Here is a 19,156-nt window from a genome sequence, read left to right as displayed (position 1 = left end):
ACATTTCTACGCTCCCCAGGCCATCTTTCCTGTGATTGATTGCTTTGGCCTGAGCTTGTCTGAAGCACGGTAAATCAGACCGAGCTCTGCATATTTCAGAGCTTCTAAAAATATGATTTTTTTTTTATTATTCTTACTTGGCAATGCCTTGGCAAACTTCTGATTTTGCCCCATAGAGAAGAACAGTGGAGCACAGTGGCCATCTTGAAACAGAAGCACCCCGTCTGGTTTTTACATGGCAGGAAAGAAAAGTAACGTTTGCAACTTTTTCTTCCTTTGTAAAAATCCAACCTGAAGGACACTGACATTTTAACAAGCACGGTGGGGAAAATAAGCCCAAGCATTAAGTGCATGAAGTGAAGGTTCGTAGAAAAAAAAAGTCCCTGGACACAGAGAGTGAACCTCTATTGACAGAACAAAGAGACTATGCACTGCCAAAGCTCGAGTGTGTGTGCAAAGGGTCTTTTGTAACGCAAACCACAAAAAGGGGAGAAACTAGGAGTTGCTCTCTTACGTGTTCAAGCCCTCCAGCACAGCTAGAATTTTATGGTATAGTGCCTGACATTTTTTCCTCACCCGGAAACTGTAAGGGCGTTAGACCTATCAGAGACGCAGACAGAATTCAGGCGGACGATAGAAATGTGTCCAGCATTCAGGTAGTATCTGAAGAGTCAAGAGTCAAGTCTGAGACAGAGAGAGAGAAAATACATGTCCTGTAGTTTCACATATCTGAACTGCACAGAAGATTTCATGCAGGGTTTTAACCTTGGGGAGGCCCAGACATGAATTCCCAGCATGGTTTCAGATGGAGGGTGTTGGCTTTTCTGGATGTGCAGTTGAATACCCACGCCGACTCATCTGTTCCCAGACAGTTGTGCAAACAGCGAGACAGGAAGACGAGAAGCTGTCTGTCTGTCTGTCTGTCTGTCTGTCTGTCTGTCTGTCTGTCTGTCTGTCTGTCTGTCTGTCTGTCTGTCTGTCTGTCTGTCTGTCTGTCTGTCTGTCTGTCTGTCTGTCTGTCTGTCTGTCTGTCTGTCTGTCTGTCTGTCTGTCTGTCTGTCTGTCTGTCTGTCTGTCTGTCTGTCTGTCTGTCTGTCTGTCTGTCTGTCTGTCTGTCTGTCTGTCTGTCTGTCTGTCTGTCTGTCTGTCTGTCTGTACTCACATCAGCTAAAGAGAGGTGCCATGACTGGAACTCACAGGCCATCATGGCATCCCACTGAATGAAACGGAAGCAGACGTGAGTCACTGAGAGCTGCTGCTCCCTCCTACGCCATGTCAGAAAAACACCTGAGAGATGGGCATGTACGCAGACCTGAGAGATGGGCATGTACGCAGACCTGAGAGATGGGCATGTACGCAGACCTGAGAGATGGGCATGTATGCAATAAACCACATCCTCAAAAGGAGCTGGGTCACTGTGGCAAACTGTGGCTAACTGTGGCTTGGTGACTAAGCTGCAGACATCACACTGGCATGCGAATGGGTCACGGCAGGGGAATTCATCTGAGGGTGGCAGCATGTTTTGATGCGTCAATGTGTGTGTGTGTGTGTATTGGGCACTGAACAGGACTATCATTGTATAGGAGAGAACCAGATGCTCCTTTTTCCCCAAGACCCTGAGCAGGGCTCCAAGGGGTGACGTACATCTGAGCCCCCCCCCCCCCCCCCCCCCCCCAGACACACATACACTTACGCGCACGCACACACACACACACACACACACACACACACACACACACACACACACACACACACACACACACACACACACACACACACACACACACACACACACACACACACACACACACACACACACACACACACACACACACACACACACTCTCCACTCCAGCTTCCGGTTTTGCCTGCTTGCGCGGCCTACACTGGCCTGCAGTCTGCCAGCCCGCTGCTGGACACTCATTAGCTGCTCTGACCCTGGTATGGGTGAGGCGGAGAGGAAGTAGAGGAAGGACAGAGGTAAGGAAAGGGGGAGAGGAGACATGCAAGAAGAGAGAAAGAATGAGAAAAAAGTGAGAGAGAGAGAGAGAGGCAGAGAAATACAGAGACAAAGATTGAGTAAAACACAGATAAAGACAAAGAGAAACGAGAGCAAAGGAAAAATGAAGAACTAATGAAAGAGAGAAACAGACAGACCAGGAGAGAGGGAGAGAGGGAGATGAGCCTGTGTTGGAAGATGAGAGGCTGCAGGGCCTGCACTGACATGCTTAATATGAAAGGAGGACTTTCCCTTGCTCCTACAGCACCTGGAGCTCAATGCATCCATCACACACATGCATGCATGCACAGAAAATGAGTGCAGTCAGGACGATGCCTGTCAGGTATGAATACAAACATGAATGGCACCATTGTCTGCAAACTAAACTCCAGAAAGGCCTAATGTGCGATCGAGTTTCAACAAAAGCTGAGACTTGCATTGGTGTGGTTTAATCTGTGATTAAAATACATCTTGGCTCTAGAGCGCACAACCAGAGACCACACTGAACTCACACTTGGAGCTGCTTTGAAGGGGGCCACAAGTTTGCAAATCCACAGCGATTTTCACATCATCTACATTCGGAAACCTTCGGTTCCCTTTTAACTTCAGACTTTTATTCCGGTTCCTGTTCCTGGGAGTTACAAGTTCAGGCAAAACTGGGTCCTTCAATGTGTTCATTTTCCTTGAAAGACAACTTGAGTTCCTCTGAGTGAGGTGGAGTGAGTGAGCAAGCGAGGGCCAGTGGTGGGTGTCAGAGGGCTCAGGGTTGGTTTCTGAGCATGCCCTTTGTTTTTCCCCCCCTCCCCTGGAACCAGAGGCTCCACTTACTGAGCCGCTGCCCCCATAAAGGCACGTTCAGCCCTGGGTGCAGGATACAGTGGTGCCTGAAAATAGTAGGTCAGCAAGAAAGCCGAGGGGGAAGAAAAAAAAAAGAGAAGGAGCGAGAGAGGGAAGGGAAAAAAAGAAGAGCATTTGGTGGAATGTTATCCTGTGTAATGTTCTTGACTGCTTCAGCGCCAGCAGGAAAGAAACATTCGGCAAACGCTTTCCTCTGAAAAAGGAGGGGGGTAAAAAGATAACATTAAAAAAAAAACTAAAAAAAACTGTTACACTCAAAAAGACCTTCGTGGGGGAAACAGTGGTGGCATGCCAACCTTTCCTCCAGCTAGACAGACGAGAAGACAGAGGGAACGACACACAAACAAAAACACACACAGCAATGCGAGGACGTGGGTGAGACAGTGTTGGCCAGTTCCACACCACTTATCTCTCCCTCTTGCGCTTTCTCTCCTTCTCTTTCTTGCTCCCTCAATCTCACATGTTCCCTCTTCCTTCAGCTCTATTGCTGTCTGTTTCTTCTCCTTCCTTCACTCCCTCTTTCTCCGTCTCTTCATGATGCACACAAAAATCCACTGTTCCCCAGTGCGGTGACTCACTGGAATGGAATTAGAGCTCTGTGGAGCAGAGGGGGTTTCCTCCACATCAGGAAAGAGGGCAGACTGCAGCCCAGACCAGAGAGAGAGAGAGAGAGAGAGAGAGGGAGAGAGATAGAGAGAAGGAAAGAAAGAGAGTGAGACAGTAAGGGAGGGAGGGAGAGGAAAGCAATGGCGAACACAGGAAAGTACAGAAGAGGAGAGGAGGGAGAAAAAGGTTACAAAAGCCTTTTCAGCGCCTCAAGGCTGCAACCTTCCCTCATCCTACTGTATCTCCACCACCTATCCCCTAACCTCCAGTTCCATCTGAGCAAGGCCTGCTCACATACGCTGCTCCAGAATGTGTGTGTGTGTGTGTGTGTGTGTGTGTGTGTGTGTGTGTGTGTGTGTGTGTGTTCGTCTGTCTCTCCCTTGCTTTCCCAGCCTGTGTTTGCACAGCCTATGGGTCCTTGACTGCATTCCACCACCTCCTCCTCCTCCTCCTCCTCCTCCTCCTCCTCCACCTCAACTGCTCCTCCTCCACACCATCTTGCACCTGGTTAAAGCCAAACAAACCCGGTTGGGCTGTTGCATCAGCTCGCCGAGAGTGACGACAATACACAACTTGACTAGCTCAACTACTCAGACTCAGTCCGGCAGCGACTGGCAGCCACTTCAGTCCACACCAGTGGAACACGCCTCTGGGTGTCGGGCAAAGGGCTTTAAGCCGCATGACAGAGCCAAGACAGCAGGGTTCCATGTTGATCTTTTTTTGGGGCATTTTTCCCTCCCTTTCTGCCGAGCTTCTACTGTGTGCCATTAAAAATGCAGAGAGCACAAATCCTCGGCTCATACCCGTCGCCTCAGAGCCATCCATCATGGGGCCGTGCCTCCTGCGGTCAGATCAAAGCCAGGCTCATGGCTAATGGCTTGATAAAGATCTAATCGCACTTCCTTGCACAAAAAAATTAAATAAAAAATACTATACATGTTATTTACGATTGAATTTGGTTCCAATTGAATCCATGGTCTTTCATCAGTAAACAACTTTAATGCAACACTCCCAATATAGTGTGATGTCTTCTAGTCAGCAAATCCTAAACAGACGACTTAGCCATGCAGCTGCTCTAGTTCTAGCAGTGGCTGAAAGTTGTCTGAGCACCAGAGAAACTCACGTTTAACAATCATGTTTACATCCACTGATGAAGGATGACATTTTCTTGTGCGTGCCTCTACCTCTTCATCCTCTACCCACCATACATTACTTCCACCACCAACCATACATCACTTTACTTGCACCTAACCCTAACTATAACAACGATATTAAATGGTGAACTGCCCGTCGATGTTTCTACTACAGTGAGTGTTTAGGCAGGCATTGGCTGAATTTTTTTTTTACATTTTCTCTTGTTGGGACAAGTTGTATAAACTCGATAAATCAATGGGCAAATAAGATTGTTTTCTGGAGAACTAGCAAACTGACAAGCACAGAAACAGCTAACATTAATTAGCTAATTGTAAAATTAAGCCTAGAAATAATGGAATCAATTTTAACCAAGCGACCTCTGTTTTCTTAGACTAAAGAAAGAAAATATAGAGTAGAAATGGAGGACATTAAGTGGAGTTTTGCTTCCACTATGTCGGATATTTTTGTATGTTGAGACACCTTGGCAGCCTTTATTCATTAGCCCTTGCTAGACGGAAATGCAAATCCAATGACTGGTTTAGCTGAGAAAAGCCGTGCCGAGCAGCGCCATTTGAATGGGAAACGGCATAGTGTAGTTTTATGCGGATAAAGAAAATCTTTTTCAATAACACTGGCTGAATGAGCTAAAGGTCTGTTTCTGACCACCTCAAAGTGTGATGAGTGATCAGATCACAGAATGCCTTGAATACATTAAGACACCTATTTTTTTATGCAACCATGTGCAACTTGATTGAGATTTCATCACCTAATGAAGGGGGTCGGATATCGGCCTTTGCAGCACAATAAAAAAAAACAACTCTGGAGGTGATCATATTTTTTGTCTATCTCAGGGACAAGAGGAGACAGGAACGAGGAACAGAAAGAGAGAAAAAGAGACGTCTGCTTTCCACTTGCAGTTCAGTCCACCTAGCAAGACGAGACAGTGAACCAGGTGTGATTTGTTAAGGCATTTTTATGCTACTCCGTACGACACGTTTTTGGGCACATAGGAACGCCTTCAGGTAAGTGAAACGCCTTCTCCGGTAGCTGAAACGCCCTCTCCGTGCTCTCCAGAGACGTCGGACAGCTCTCCGTGTCCCCGCAAAAAATTCTGTCGGTCCGCTCATGGCGACGGATACTCCTTGGCCGTGATTGGCACACTACAACCTCATTTCCATACGACATCAACTCCGGAAACTAACATTTCTGGACCTAGCGTTTCCTGTTTCATTACCTTTATATCCATATATGCATAACAGTCAGCCACTGTCAAAGGCGCAGATCCTTTCCTTGAAAACTATTCCCTGTATATCACAATACATGAGCCGGCCCAAGTAGCCTACTGCCAGAGAACCAGCATGAGCGACGGCAATTAAAGATGTGTTTCAACAACGGTAGAAAACTGTGTTTGCTCCGTATTTCACTGAACTCATAATTATATGACAGTGGTATTAGTTACAGTTGAGACACTCGAAATAACGTGCTTGCGCAGAAATCCTGAGACGTGATTTTTAGTCTGCACATGAATACATGAATTTCTTTGATCCCAGGAAATTTGAGCACACAACCCATCTCCCTTAAGGAGATATTGGCGAACGTTGTTTTACCTACTTCATTTCAAACGTTGCAAACGTGTCTAGTTTTTGTGCAGTAGTGAATAGAGTCTCGGTTTACTACACCGCATATCATGTTTGTAGAAAATGATTAAGGTGCAACAAATGGCAATGATTAAGGTGCAACAAATGGCAATGATTCACATTGCAAGTAAAATGGTGCGGCTGGAGCAGATACAGGGAGGGACAACGGTGACGCAGTTTGGATGTAGCGACAAACGTTTATGTGCTGTAACAAACAGTGTTAACCAGTATGTGAGTAACGTGGGTTTTATTAAAACATAGTGTGTAATGTGTAGCTATTTCATTCTGTTTATTAACCTTTCCGGCTGTCTGTAGGCTATGTATTAACTAGCCAGCAGTAGACGAAAGGGAATTAACCCCGAAGTTAAAAACATGTAATCTACTTCGGGAGCATTTTACTCCCCCGCATTCTCCCATGATAAAGATAAGTTTGCCCTATCAGGTGTCTATATAGCATTAGACACAGTCACAATATTGTGTATCTGACACCTGTTGCATTTGAGTAGTGGCAGCTGGTGGGAGAGTAGAAATTGACTGTTGTGGAGGAGAGGTAAAGCCAACTAACGATTTCCATCGCACAAAGACGTCATGGGGTAGCTTGTCTTTCGGGACTTAAACCGTTACTCCCCCTACTGTTGTGGAAGAGAATTGTTTTCAGCACCCACAGCCGTTGGAGTACTATAAAGGGACACAAATGCTAACTAGTACGTACTATCCGGCCGCCCGCCCACTGTCCAACCATCCGACACGACCGTTTTGTGTACTATATAAAGGGCCTTAGGGAGCCTCACGTGCAGACATTCCTTCCTTCCCTCTGCTTCCTGTGGCTCCCCTTTTCTGTTGTCAGGCTGTCGGCTACTTTGGGTCTGGCTGTTAATGTGCAGCCCTTTACCTGAACCGCCATCAATTTCTCCCTTTCAGCATTTCAGTAGCTCATAGTACATCTTAAACACAGGGATTTGGGGAAATGGCCCTTTGTTTTAGACTGGTGTGTGTGTGTGTGTGTGTGTGTGTGTGTGTAGGGTGGGTGGGGCATGGTGAGGTTGAGTTTCATCAACAGAAAACGTCTGGACAGAGAGAAATGACAGGACTACTGTATGTGATGTTTTGATCTCTTCTGAGCTGTGCAGGTTCAAAATAAGTGATCAGATCCTTATTTAGAGTATTTGAAAACAGCTAATTAAATGTACACCGGCTAGTGCCACTGCGGGAGTGTGTGTTTCTGTCGTCCTATGCACTGTGAGTTTTATTTACTTGCAAGTGTATGTTTGCCTGTGTGCACACTGGTTGGTGTACAGATGCATTTTTAAATATTTGTATGATAGGGGAACTGTGCCGTGTAACATGACAGGGGATAAGCACAGTCCGATTCTGGCTCCCAGACCACACAGAGTTGAGTCGGGAGCAATCTGACAGCGCAAATGTTACTCATAAAACCCTGTGAGGGGAGAAAAAAGGGCTGGCGTTACATCATTGCCATTCCACTTGCCGTCTGTCATAGGCTCCAGGACCAGCGGCCAGAGATGAGGTCCAGGGGAGTGTGACAGGCTGGCAGCACAGGAGAGGGGTGGCAGGGAACTGCTTACAATAAACCTGATGACTTAACTGACATAGCACAACTGTAGCGGCGAGACACGGCGAGATTATTACGAGCGAAATGATAATGGAATCCATTTTTACACGAGCAGGGGGCGAGTGGGAATGGGGAACAGACGTATGTTGGTTGGGCACGGGCAAACTCGGAAATTCCTGGCCGCTGAGCGCACCATCCCAGAGCGCCGCACACACACAGCCATGACAGCTCTGAGCAACCACATCCATCTGCTCCCTCCAGCCTCCGCACCATCACACCCAGGCAAATGTTTGAATTAACAGATAAGCCGGTTAAAAATGACACAGTTCACTGTACTCCACCCTGGCCTGGGAAAACAGTTATCAGCAACTTTTTCAGAGAAATGTCAAGTCAACATTAAAGAAATAACACAAAACAAGAGCTCTGGCTTATCAGATACTTCCTGGTCACCTGGAAATGATTCCCCACACGTACATGTTGTTATAACATTAAACAATCCAGGTGGATCTTGGACCGACTTTGGAATAATATGCCTGCACAGTTGTTGATATGTTCGCCTGCGCCATGACAACGTGCCACGCCATGTTCATGAGCTTCCGCTCCACAGTGTGAACTCACTGCCCTTTTTCCTGGCTCGTCCCACTTGACCCTGAGCTAGCCGACCGCAAGCGAATCTGCGACTCTCGTCAGAGAAATCAAATTATCCCAGGAGCGGGAGCTCCCTCTCAGCGGCACACGCTGTTGCGACGGGCAACAAAGCAAGCGACTAGAATGTGGTTGGCTGTTCTGCCCGTCCACATTTTATTTGTTTACATGAGTAGCATAGCACGGTCCTCGTTTAAGGAAGGGTTTGCCAGCCTTTAAAAGCGCTTTATGAAGTTAGTGGTGCATTGTGAAGAGCCAATTTAGCACGATTTAGGGATGTGGTTCTTTGAAAGGCAATTTCTTTTTTCTTTCTTAATGCTTGCCATCAAGTCTCCATTGAGGCCCAGTCCAAACTGGATGATGTCACAGCAAAGTGAGCCTTGATGGCCATGTTGTGGTGCGTGTCTTGGATACAGACCTTGTATGCACTGCAGGCTCCCGTCCTCTGCCCGAATGGTGAACGTCTCGCCTGGGTTCACCTGGACCACAATCACCTGTGGAAAGACAGGGAATCAGATCCAGGGTCATTATAGTAAACAGACTAAAACTAAAAGTATCAGTGACATTTTTTTTTTTTTCGTATTTTGACAGTTTTCAAAAATACAAAAACTAAATAAAAAAAAACACAATTCTTCCCCTCGATTTGCACTGTGGTTGCTATACCACATTTGTCCTGTTCTGTTTGACTTACCAAACTCAAAGACTAAATAAAAATTAACACAAACGGAAATTTCAAACCTATAGTTATACTTATACTCTGATCAGAACACATGCCAATATGCAACCATGACAACAATAAAGGGAAGGGAGGGTGGGTATGGGGAACAATAGGGTCATGTCCTCACCTGCTGCGATGAGTCCCCATTCATCATGGGGTGCATCACGGGAACCTCGCCGTTCAGCAGCGGCGGCGGAAGGTCCAGCATCTGGTCCGTCATCATCATTGTGACGTACATTCATGGAGACCTCTCCAGGACCGCCTTTCTGTGGGGCAGAGGGGGAATAATGTAGCATTAGACTTGGAGAGCGGAACCAGAGCAGATGAGCTATGAGCGCCTTTACAGAAAAGTCTTTTTTTTTAAGTGGAAAAAATGATGACTACCTCTAAGTTAAGTGGAACAGCAACCTCTCCCTCTCACACACACATATATACACAAACGCACACATTTTTTCTTCTCACGGAAGGTTACTAGCGGGTTAAGAGAGAATGAGTGAAGTCATTCTGATGTCACCGTCGTTTATATGATGATGTAATCCGAATGGGCATGATGTCATGTGTGTATAAATGCCGTTATAGAGTTGCCGGTTCCTTCTCCCCACACAGCTGGGAGATTTGGGCCGAGAGGGAGTGGTGGGAGGAGGGGGGGGGGGGGGGGGGAGTAAGACGAGAAGCCTGCATGCCTACACTGCTGGGGGATAACAAGGGGCCTATGGAGCTGCGATTTTCCACAAACGGGAGCTACTCCTCTCAATTGCTCTTCCAGAGAGATGCTTTCTGCCTGCAAAGTCAAAACAGTCTGAGACTCCAGCAGAAGCCGAGTCAGAAGATGACAGCACCTGATGGCTCCATTAAAAGCAACTCAAAGGCGGAAATTAAGAAAAGATTTAATTTAGGGGACCTGGCAGCCCAGCGATGATTAAGCAGTCAGCACTTTGGGCTGAACCTATCCCAACCTCTTGGTGAACTCCTTCCGTGGGAGTAGATGGCCACTGTTGGGGAAAGTAAGAAGCACTCCTGACAGCTCTTGCACTTTCAGGGAGTGAGGACAGCTTTGCAGTTCTCTTGCAGTCAATCACCTTCTGGCCCAGTACCATGGGATTTGGGCTAAGTATCTGAGGCCATTGGCCCACTTAAACCAAAGAGGTTGCCAGCCACCTTCACAGTCTGCACAATCTCTACCCCTCCGTCTCCTCATCTCTTCCACTGAGACAGCCGTCTGGAGCCGGCACAGCTTCAGATCAGTCAAAGGGATGGAAGGAAATGTCCCCAGCTGGGGATTCAGAGGTCATAAACCCTTCAGATGACTCAGTTGTCTTGTGAGACAACTCTCTCATGCAAAGTCTCCAATAGTTGCTGATCAATGACCTTTTCTCAACCAATCCAAATGTGCTAGATAAGTTTGTTCATTTCTGCTTATCTCATTGGCCTATGTAGTAAACTACATCATGTCTATAATTCTCTCTTAGGAGCAATCACCCACCTCACTATCAGTGAGACAAATCAGGCTAACCCTGCCAAAACAAATGCTGTCTATGTTTCCAATTAAATGTTCAAATTTTGGGGATTAGCTTCCTACCTTTTTTCCACTCCTTTGCCAAATTCTTGTGAGCAGTGCAGCAATGCCTGTAAGCTGAAAGCAAGCGGATATGTCTGGGTGGGGAGATGTCTGACCCTGCAAGGAAAGGCTGCAGATGTAACTGACGAGGCTTCAACCTTTAGGCTTCCAATGTTATTGGAAGACTAAGCTCAAACCGAAAAATCCCAAACCAAAAGCACAGCGCAAGCTGAAAAGCCAAAAAGACTATTTCCTCCCACAGCACCTGTGGCAAGCTGAATGTCAGCTCTACAGAAGAGGGCAGTGAAGACTATGGCAAATTCAAAGGAGAGGAGAGGGAGGACTTGTGAGGACCATGGGTTTAGTGGGCAGTAAACACCTTCCTTCCCACTCACCAGCTCCCAAATACACCAAATGTTATTTTGAAGCATTTAGAGTTTAGGGTGAAAAAGGTTAACTTGAGCTCTTTGTTTCTGCAACCATCAGTAAGGAACACAGGGGACATTCATATGGCCTTCCACATGTTCAGATGCTAGCCCTGTAATTTACCAGCAGGGCTAAGATCATTAACACTGTGACTTAACACGTCAGGTCCCTGGGGGCACACACATCCCACCGCTCCCTCCTGTCTTTCCCGGAGACTGTTCCAGTGCGCTCCCCGCCCGCCCCATCATTCTCTTCATTCCTCAGGAGCTCTTGAGCCTCTCCTCTTTGGGGTGGGGTAGGAGCAGGAGGCATTTGGGTAATTTTGAGTTTTTTTAGGGCCAAATCTTCCCAAGAGAAATGTTCTGAGAGACTTGAGCAATCTCAAGAAGATGACAGTGAGAAGGATGAGGGGAGAAAAGAAAGGCCATACCCCCTACCATCCAGGGTCACCCTGTTATAACTATGTCACAGTGTGTGTCGCCTGCCACTGAGACAGAGGGGCCTTTCATGCCCTGGACACAGAGCTCCTATGAGGGTATTCCCCAGATTATTCCCATACTGACCCCAAGATCCAATGCTCTCTCTCGAAGTCTGTCTGTGTCTCTCCCTCCAACTTTCCTACTGACCCCCCCTCTCTCTGCCTATTCCCGCCCTCTCTCTTCCAAGCCAACACTCCCACCCACAGCACCATCCGCATGCCTTCCACACAACCAAAACAACACTATGGAAACGACTGTTACCCTGGAAACAGCATCTCCTTGGTAGCTTTAGAGATGACAGGGAGCAATTTTGAAAGGCAACACAAATGAAATAGGTCCGTTTGAGACTACTGCATTTTCCACCTTTGAGGCTGCCATAGAAGAGTCTCCTACTACTAATCCCCTTTCCTGAGGTATGTGCAGTGTCAACCGAACATAAAAAGCTCAACTTCATGAACACCTCCTGTGTGTCTTTCATTCCATTTGACCAAAGGCTGTTTTTCAGTGCATGCACACACACATTCACATAATACAATCAAGCCCACTATTTGTTTCAGTTGATCAAATAATACCCCCAGCAGGATTTAAATGGTGATACAGTAAGTCATCACGACCCTCGTGGCTGACTGCAGTCAGTGTATCCTGGGGATACTCCCTGCCACCCAACCACCAGAACCATCTGGGACTCATCAGAAATCAGCTGTGAGACTACAGGATGCCTCACAACTGCAACCAAACCTCACCTCTCCCGTCATTCCAATCTCTCTTTACACTCCTCAAACGCAGATTTTTCCTGAGAGAAACCACACAAAAAAAAGCAGAGAGAGAAGACTTGTTTTCACGTCTGGCAGTTTTATAGGCCAGGATGGGGAGCCGGTCTGGCACAGGCCCTATAATCCACCTAATGATATGTAATAACACAAGAGGAAACTGGGGAAAACCAAGGAAACCATCGCTCTTCACACCCCCCACCCCATCCATCTCTCTCTCTCTCTCTCTCTCTCTCTCTCTCTCTATCTCTCTCTCTCTCTCTCTCTCTCTCTCGCTCTCTCTCTCGCTCTCACCCCCCCCACCCCATCTCTCTCTCTCTCTCTCTCTCTCTCTCTCTCTCTCTCTGAGACCCTTTCTTACTCTGTAAAAATGTCTCTCTTTGAAACCTCTCCCTCTGTGCTTTCCTCCACTTCACCCTCATTGCCTTTGCACCCTCTAGAGCCCTGTATTCAGCTGAATGGCAGCAAACGTACAGCTGGGTCCTCTCACACACCTCTCTACACACTCTCAACCAACTGTCGTCTGCACAGCCCAAACTCTCACCCCTCCGAGTGTTCACCGTTTCCATTCGTCTCTCTCTCTCCCTCCCTCCCTCTCTCTCTCACTCTCTTTCTCTCTCTCTCTCTCTCTCTTTCATGACTCACGTCTGCCTCTCGGATCAACATCAGCCGGAGAGATGAAATCACGTCTTTAAAAATATCCCTTCCTCTATCCTTTCCTCCCCTCTTTTTTTTCAACTCGTCACCTCTACCCCAGAGGCAGACAGATTAAAAAACCTTTTTTTATATCCTGCAGACAGAGCTAAGCCTAAACTGACAGGCAGGAAACTGAAAGCACGCGACAGGTATGCAGCCGGGCTGACGTTGTGGCTAAATGTTCAGCCGACTTTACCTGCCACCACACGAACCAGACAGCCGATAAGACCTCACCCATGTGGCAAACTGTGTGGAGTAGTCTGGGTAAATAACTGTGACCAGTTTTCTTCCCTAGTAGGGGGGGGTGTGGCGTGGACAGCAATGTGCTGTAGGCAGAAAACCCCGCAGTCAATGTGGATGTGGAGCTATAGGTGACAGATGCATGGGGAGGCATAGTAGAAGAGGGGCGTTAGGGAGGTTTGAAGTCGAGTCTGTGGCTAGACCAAATCATCCTGCAGGGCCTGTGCAGCACATGTTCACCCATACACCCTGGCCTGAGCCATAACACCTAAACCCATCCCAAAAGAAGAGCGGGGACTGTCTCTTTGGTGATGGGAGCGTTACCTAATGAAGATGTACCAGGGCGCGACCCAGATCCACCCCAACACACAATGCAGGCCAGCACAGGCGAGCCCAGTGCTCCAGCCCTTTCCTGCAGGGCACTGAAACCTCATCCGCGGTTAACTCCAGCTCTCATCGCACCAAACAATGCCGAGGGGACGTTGTGAGGAAGAGCAGGGAACAAAGCATGGCACCACAGGAAAAAGAAAGGAAGAAAGAAAACGAGAACGGAGACAAGAGGATTCCCAGGAACAGGCTTTGGTATTGCGTAACCCCCCCACCCCTCCACAGCCTCTGCAGCTGAAACCTGATCCAGCCTCGGAGCATTCAGTATCACCAGACGAGGAGGCCGAGTGCATCTAAACCAGGTCAAGCTGTTCCCTCCACATGAATCATACTCCCTTCAAAACAAGACAGGAAAATGTATCAGGGTCGTACAGCACAAATAATAGCAAAAAAAAGGAAACGATTCAACGTCCAAACGACCACACAAGCGGCCTTCTAGTGATGGGAGGACGAAGAAATGACAGGGTAGAGTGTATCCGAGAGGGGGGCGGGGAGGGAGTAAACAGGCTGAGAAAGACATGTATGACGAGGCAGCTGCTGGCCAATGTTGACTAATGCAAAACGCAAAGCAAATGCTGATCGCATCATGCCACGTCACTGGCGGGGACTTGTGACTCTGTAAGGGACCTCCCGGCCTTCAATGAACAATCAGGCTGAATAATCTCATGTGGTCAACATCATGTAATTATAAATAATTCAAAATAGAAAATGCGACCACAATCTACGAGAGAGTGCTCGCCCTGTGTTGTGGTGCTTTCGCAAGGCTCCGTTTTCCTGCGCAAGTGACGACCCTCTCTCCAGGAGCTGTGTCAACACGTCAGTCAGCGCCCAGAGAGATCCCGGCCACGACAGGCAGTGACTGCCATGGGGCAGTATCTGTCATCCTAAAGAAATAACACAACCCTGCTCCCCTAAAATACCCCACCATCTGATGTGTTTATGTGTTGAAATCACAGACTAGCTCCTCCTACTTTACCTCCTCCTAGCTCCCTCCCCTTTAACGCTCTCCCTCTCCCGCTCCCCTACTCTCTTTTCTGCTTTAGAGGGTCAGCAGGTCACATTCCTGATCCTCATTCGGGCCTCAAACTACATTTTACAAAAAAAAATTGGCCCAGTATGTCTTTGTGTGCACACGGCTGCCACACACACACAAACACACACACACACACACACACACACACACACACACACATGTATGTATGTGTGTGTGTGTATGTGTATGTGTGCACGTGTCTTCCTAACTGAAATCTTAGGGGAAAGGGGTTGGAATGGTTAGGTGGAGGGCGGTGTTATTGGGGGGCCCAAACACTGCTGACTTGCTCCATGTTTTTCCTGGGTCGTCAGAGTGAATAAGGGCAGAAAACACTTCCCCTCCAAGGGGCAAAATCAAGAGTAGGGGCAGCACCCTCTAACCTGCCACGTTAACAGTTCAATGAGCCCAACCTCCCTGGGCTTTAACTCCTTAAGGACTGAGGACTGTTAGACTTTTTTAGGTACTCTGACATGCCTTGATGTTTTTGTACATTTCCTCTAACTAAAAACATTCATGCACAAGTGCCCTATATGTAGACGATTAAAGGTTTCTGTGGGTGTTCTTTTTATGACTCTAGGACAAATACCGACAGAGCTTTAAAGGCATATTTACAACATGAAGAAACATTAACATATCCCTCCACAGACATCACATCCATGCACATGCTTCATGCCCTCACTAGCCAACTCTGCCTGGTTGCAAAACACCTTGGGAGCCAATACACATTGCAAGGCCCACATTGCAAGGCCCATCTCCAACTCACTTCAAGATGTTAGTAAAAGATTAGGCTACCCTCTGGGTAGCCTGGGAACACATCTGAGCACAACAAAGCAAAACAGATAAACAAACACACAAAAGAAAAAAGGGGGTCGTTCACTTTGAGGGCCCAGTGCATTGCAATGGGGTATTTTTTTTACGAGAGAGGGGGAGGTGAGCGGTGAGCCAGAGGAGATCCTATCAAGGAGTCTCCTTCAGCACAAGCAGACTTGTCCAGACAAGATATCACCCTAGCCCAATCCGGCCTCTTTTTGTTGCAACAGGAGGTCGCAATGCATTTACTGTGTGCTTTGGATGGAGCCGCCCCGCAGGGACAGCTCAGCGCATGGTTGAGATTCTTGTCCCCAAGACGATGGTTTAGTTGGCATAGTGCCACCTCATGAATATACATATACTTGTGCATGAAGCCATCAAGATTCCCAAATCCGGTCCACTATTAATATAGATCCAACAATAGGACTAACAGGTTAGATATTTAAAAATGACAAATGTGTCCAGAAGCATGTATATTAAATATTACCATTCTACCTCTGAAAGCCAAAGTCTTCCACAGTCATGATTGACTTAGTGTGTTGATAGTAATGCACCTAAAAAGCTTACATCAGCACTTGATAAACACAATAATGAACACCCTACTCTGTACTAATCAGGAAAAGATTTCTTATTCCTTTGAACGTGATACCATCAAAACTCTTTATATACGAGACTGCAGAGCTCTTTAATCTCCTCCAAATGTGCAAAGAGTTTTAAAGCAGAGAGGGAAAACAACCTCAAAAAACCACAAAGTGAGCCCTGGGGTAGCTGTATTTAATGATATCTGTAAAAACAGATATTATAACAACAAGGGCTCAATGATGACAGCCAAACAAACCCCCTTAAAATCCCTGGCAGGAATCAATGAAGACAGCTGGGGTACGATGCCTGACTTCTTCCCAATTAATGACATGGCAGAGGATTTCTGCCAGTTGTGGAAGTGGACAACATCAGCACACTTCAAAGTGTCTGCACAGCAGGGAATCAGCGGCCTCAGAGGAATGGGTGGGGGCATGAATGACTGGGGGTGGAGGTGGGGGGGCACTGTTGGATGACAATAACCCAGGTGCGAAACATACGACATTTGTAGAGAGGTGAATGCTACCCTTCCCTCTTGATCACGGTACAAGTTGCTGTGAAAGATTTCCTTTAAAAAGTTTAATTTTATGTCAAATGAGCTTATCAGTAATCAGGTGAATTGATCAATGATATTCATATCCTTAGCAGTTAAAAAATAGGAGGTGGGGGTAAGGTATGAGGAATTTCTGGTGCTTTAGTCATGTTAAGGGCAGTTGAGCCCAAGAATAGAGCTATTTGATAACACCAGAGGCTTAACATTCTTGTAATTTCTAGGGTTGGGAGGAAGGTCCTGGGGGGAGAGGGAAATGTTTGCTGGGAGGAGGGGGTGGATACCAGACAACTGAGCAAGCATTAAAGTAACACTGAACTACGTGAATGCAAGGCATTCTTTACAGCTATGACAAAAAGACAACAAAAGAGAACTGTCTGTCACCAACCTGAAAAGTACCTGACAACAGCGCAGGACCCTGGTCCCTCATCTATAAACGGTTGTATGTTTTACTTGCACCAATAGGCCTACAAAATACCCATTGTGTTATTCGCCTCATTGAGACTCCCGCAGACGCACCTTTAATCTAATTTCTTAGGCTTTCTTCGTGCCCATACGGAGACCAAACATTTATGAGTCCTTATCATAAAACAACTAAAATAGCAGTCCAGTTAATCGTAACACCAAAGGAATCGGTCCGCTTCACCTCTGCCTCGCTTTGGAATTTCATCTGACGTCATATATTTGGGATCAGATTTCTCCTGCCTATGCTAACATTTCGCGCTCTCAAAACTGCCCCCGGGATCGAGTTTAGATTTTTCTGCAGTGCCCGGGAGTTGTAAAAAGCGCTAAAAACATCCCAACAGATGTTACCCAACAGATGTTACTGCTCCGACTTCATCACCTGAATGTAATTAGCCAATCTATAAAACTTGATGCAATAGGTTATTGCCCCTGTCTATGACGTCAGACATTTGATAAAGTTAATCGATTAAATCGATAATAGTAGCCAAGACATCTGCAAACTAGTTCGAATTCAAACCTTACGACTAAACAACTTTAGACGTCTGTCTGGTGGCGCGTTCAGTGCTTCGCCAATACTGCCCTTTAATCATTGGCATGACGCCATCCTTATAGGCAAACCTGTAAGGGGGATTTGACGTGTCAACTCTGACTCCTGTATCCCATGAAAACTTTTTGTGCAATAAGTCTAAGAACTTCCATTGATCACATAAATATGCAAATACCAGCACTGGTTTTGGAAATAAGTATGGAGACGTTAAGTTTCGTAACATGGATCAGGTTCCAATTCCAGACATTTCGACAAGTGAAGCATTGTTATCATGTCCAAAACGCTACTGTCTAAATATAGCTCACATCGAAATTTAAAGAAAATACGACTTAGCCTGTTAGTATGTTAACCTACTTTGTTGCAGCGCGAAGTCATACTAAGTTCCAAAACTCTGACGCACAACTGGCAACACAAAGCGTTTAAGGAAATAAATGAACAACGACAACATAAAGTTAAAGATATAGTCTATAGGGAACGAAAGTAGCCTTTAAAGTCTGAATTTAATAGTCAAAACAAAACATTAAACTCAAAAACAAAACGAATGCGCTGCGAGTAAACTGTGAAACTTTCGTTTTCCACTAAAAGCCAAGACTTCCTATTTCCATCCAAGCAGACAACCGGCGTCTTCTCGCCCCAGCAATTTTCTGCAACTTTGTAACTTTTAAGTAATATAGGTCACATGAAATGTCCGAACATTGACCACGACGAAAAAGCAACATATCGCATGTGTCTTACCTTGGAATTGCGAAATCTTTGACGATCGAGGCGTGTATCCACTTTTTTTTCCAATCTTGAATCAAAATGTAGCCATTCCCAGACTGCAGCGTCTACCACGGTCCAAGCTAGTATAGGATTCCGCCATGTCAATTATGTGTCAACGCACATGGGGGAGTAGTCATGCCCATTTCTACCGTATAATACTAAGTAGCCTACCTCATCTCTGAGTATGTGGTTCCCATTCTTGGAGATCCTCAGAAAATCAATTCAGTAATTGCGCATCATGCAACGACAATTATGACAGTTAATAGAACTTATTTGAGAAATTTCCAGTTAAACTTAAGCCTCTTAGCCTGGATACCAGCCTGAACTCCGCCCACAAAATGTTTGGTCTGGGAGATTCAGTCTGGAATTGAGCTAGTTGGGAGAGATTAAACGTCTCAGAAAAGTGATCTGAACAATCAAATTGTAAGGGCGGGCTTTATACATTGATGGACAGATGACCAACCAACGCTTGAGTTGATTAGATAGATAGAATATACATCAACAAAGATGGCGCCGTCTCGGGAGCTTAGTGGGACATATTTTATATGATTTAAAGGCACCCAGTGCAACTTTCGAGGCTTAAAAATAAACATTCAATTTCTAGTCTTTTTTGCACGTAGTAAGTTTCAATAACTCCACACCATTACATACCGACATTCAAGCAGCAAAGATGAGACGTCGTTG

At 46.4% G+C, this 19,156-nt stretch overlaps 1 protein-coding gene across 1 annotated transcript in view; it reads right to left on the bottom strand.

Annotated features, from left to right (window-relative positions):
- The window catches only part of fndc3bb (fibronectin type III domain containing 3Bb), a 67,789-nt gene extending 49,327 nt beyond the window's left edge, over positions 1-18,462 (bottom strand). Inside the window, exons 1-3 of the mRNA XM_080854767.1 lie at positions 18,446-18,462; positions 9,298-9,436; positions 8,871-8,946 (exon numbers count right to left, since the gene is read on the bottom strand). Coding sequence (XP_080710893.1) covers positions 8,871-8,946; positions 9,298-9,408 — 187 coding nt within the window. The 5' untranslated portion in view covers positions 9,409-9,436; positions 18,446-18,462. The remainder of the gene's footprint in view (positions 1-8,870; positions 8,947-9,297; positions 9,437-18,445) is intronic.
- Between the last annotated feature and the right edge of the window lie 694 nt (positions 18,463-19,156).

The sequence above is a fragment of the Sprattus sprattus genome, assembly GCF_963457725.1.
Source record: "Sprattus sprattus genome assembly, chromosome: 17".
Lineage (NCBI taxonomy): Eukaryota > Metazoa > Chordata > Actinopteri > Clupeiformes > Clupeidae > Sprattus > Sprattus sprattus.
The sequence above is the reverse complement of the archived record's forward strand: the minus strand, read 5'-3'. Positions and strand labels throughout refer to the sequence as shown.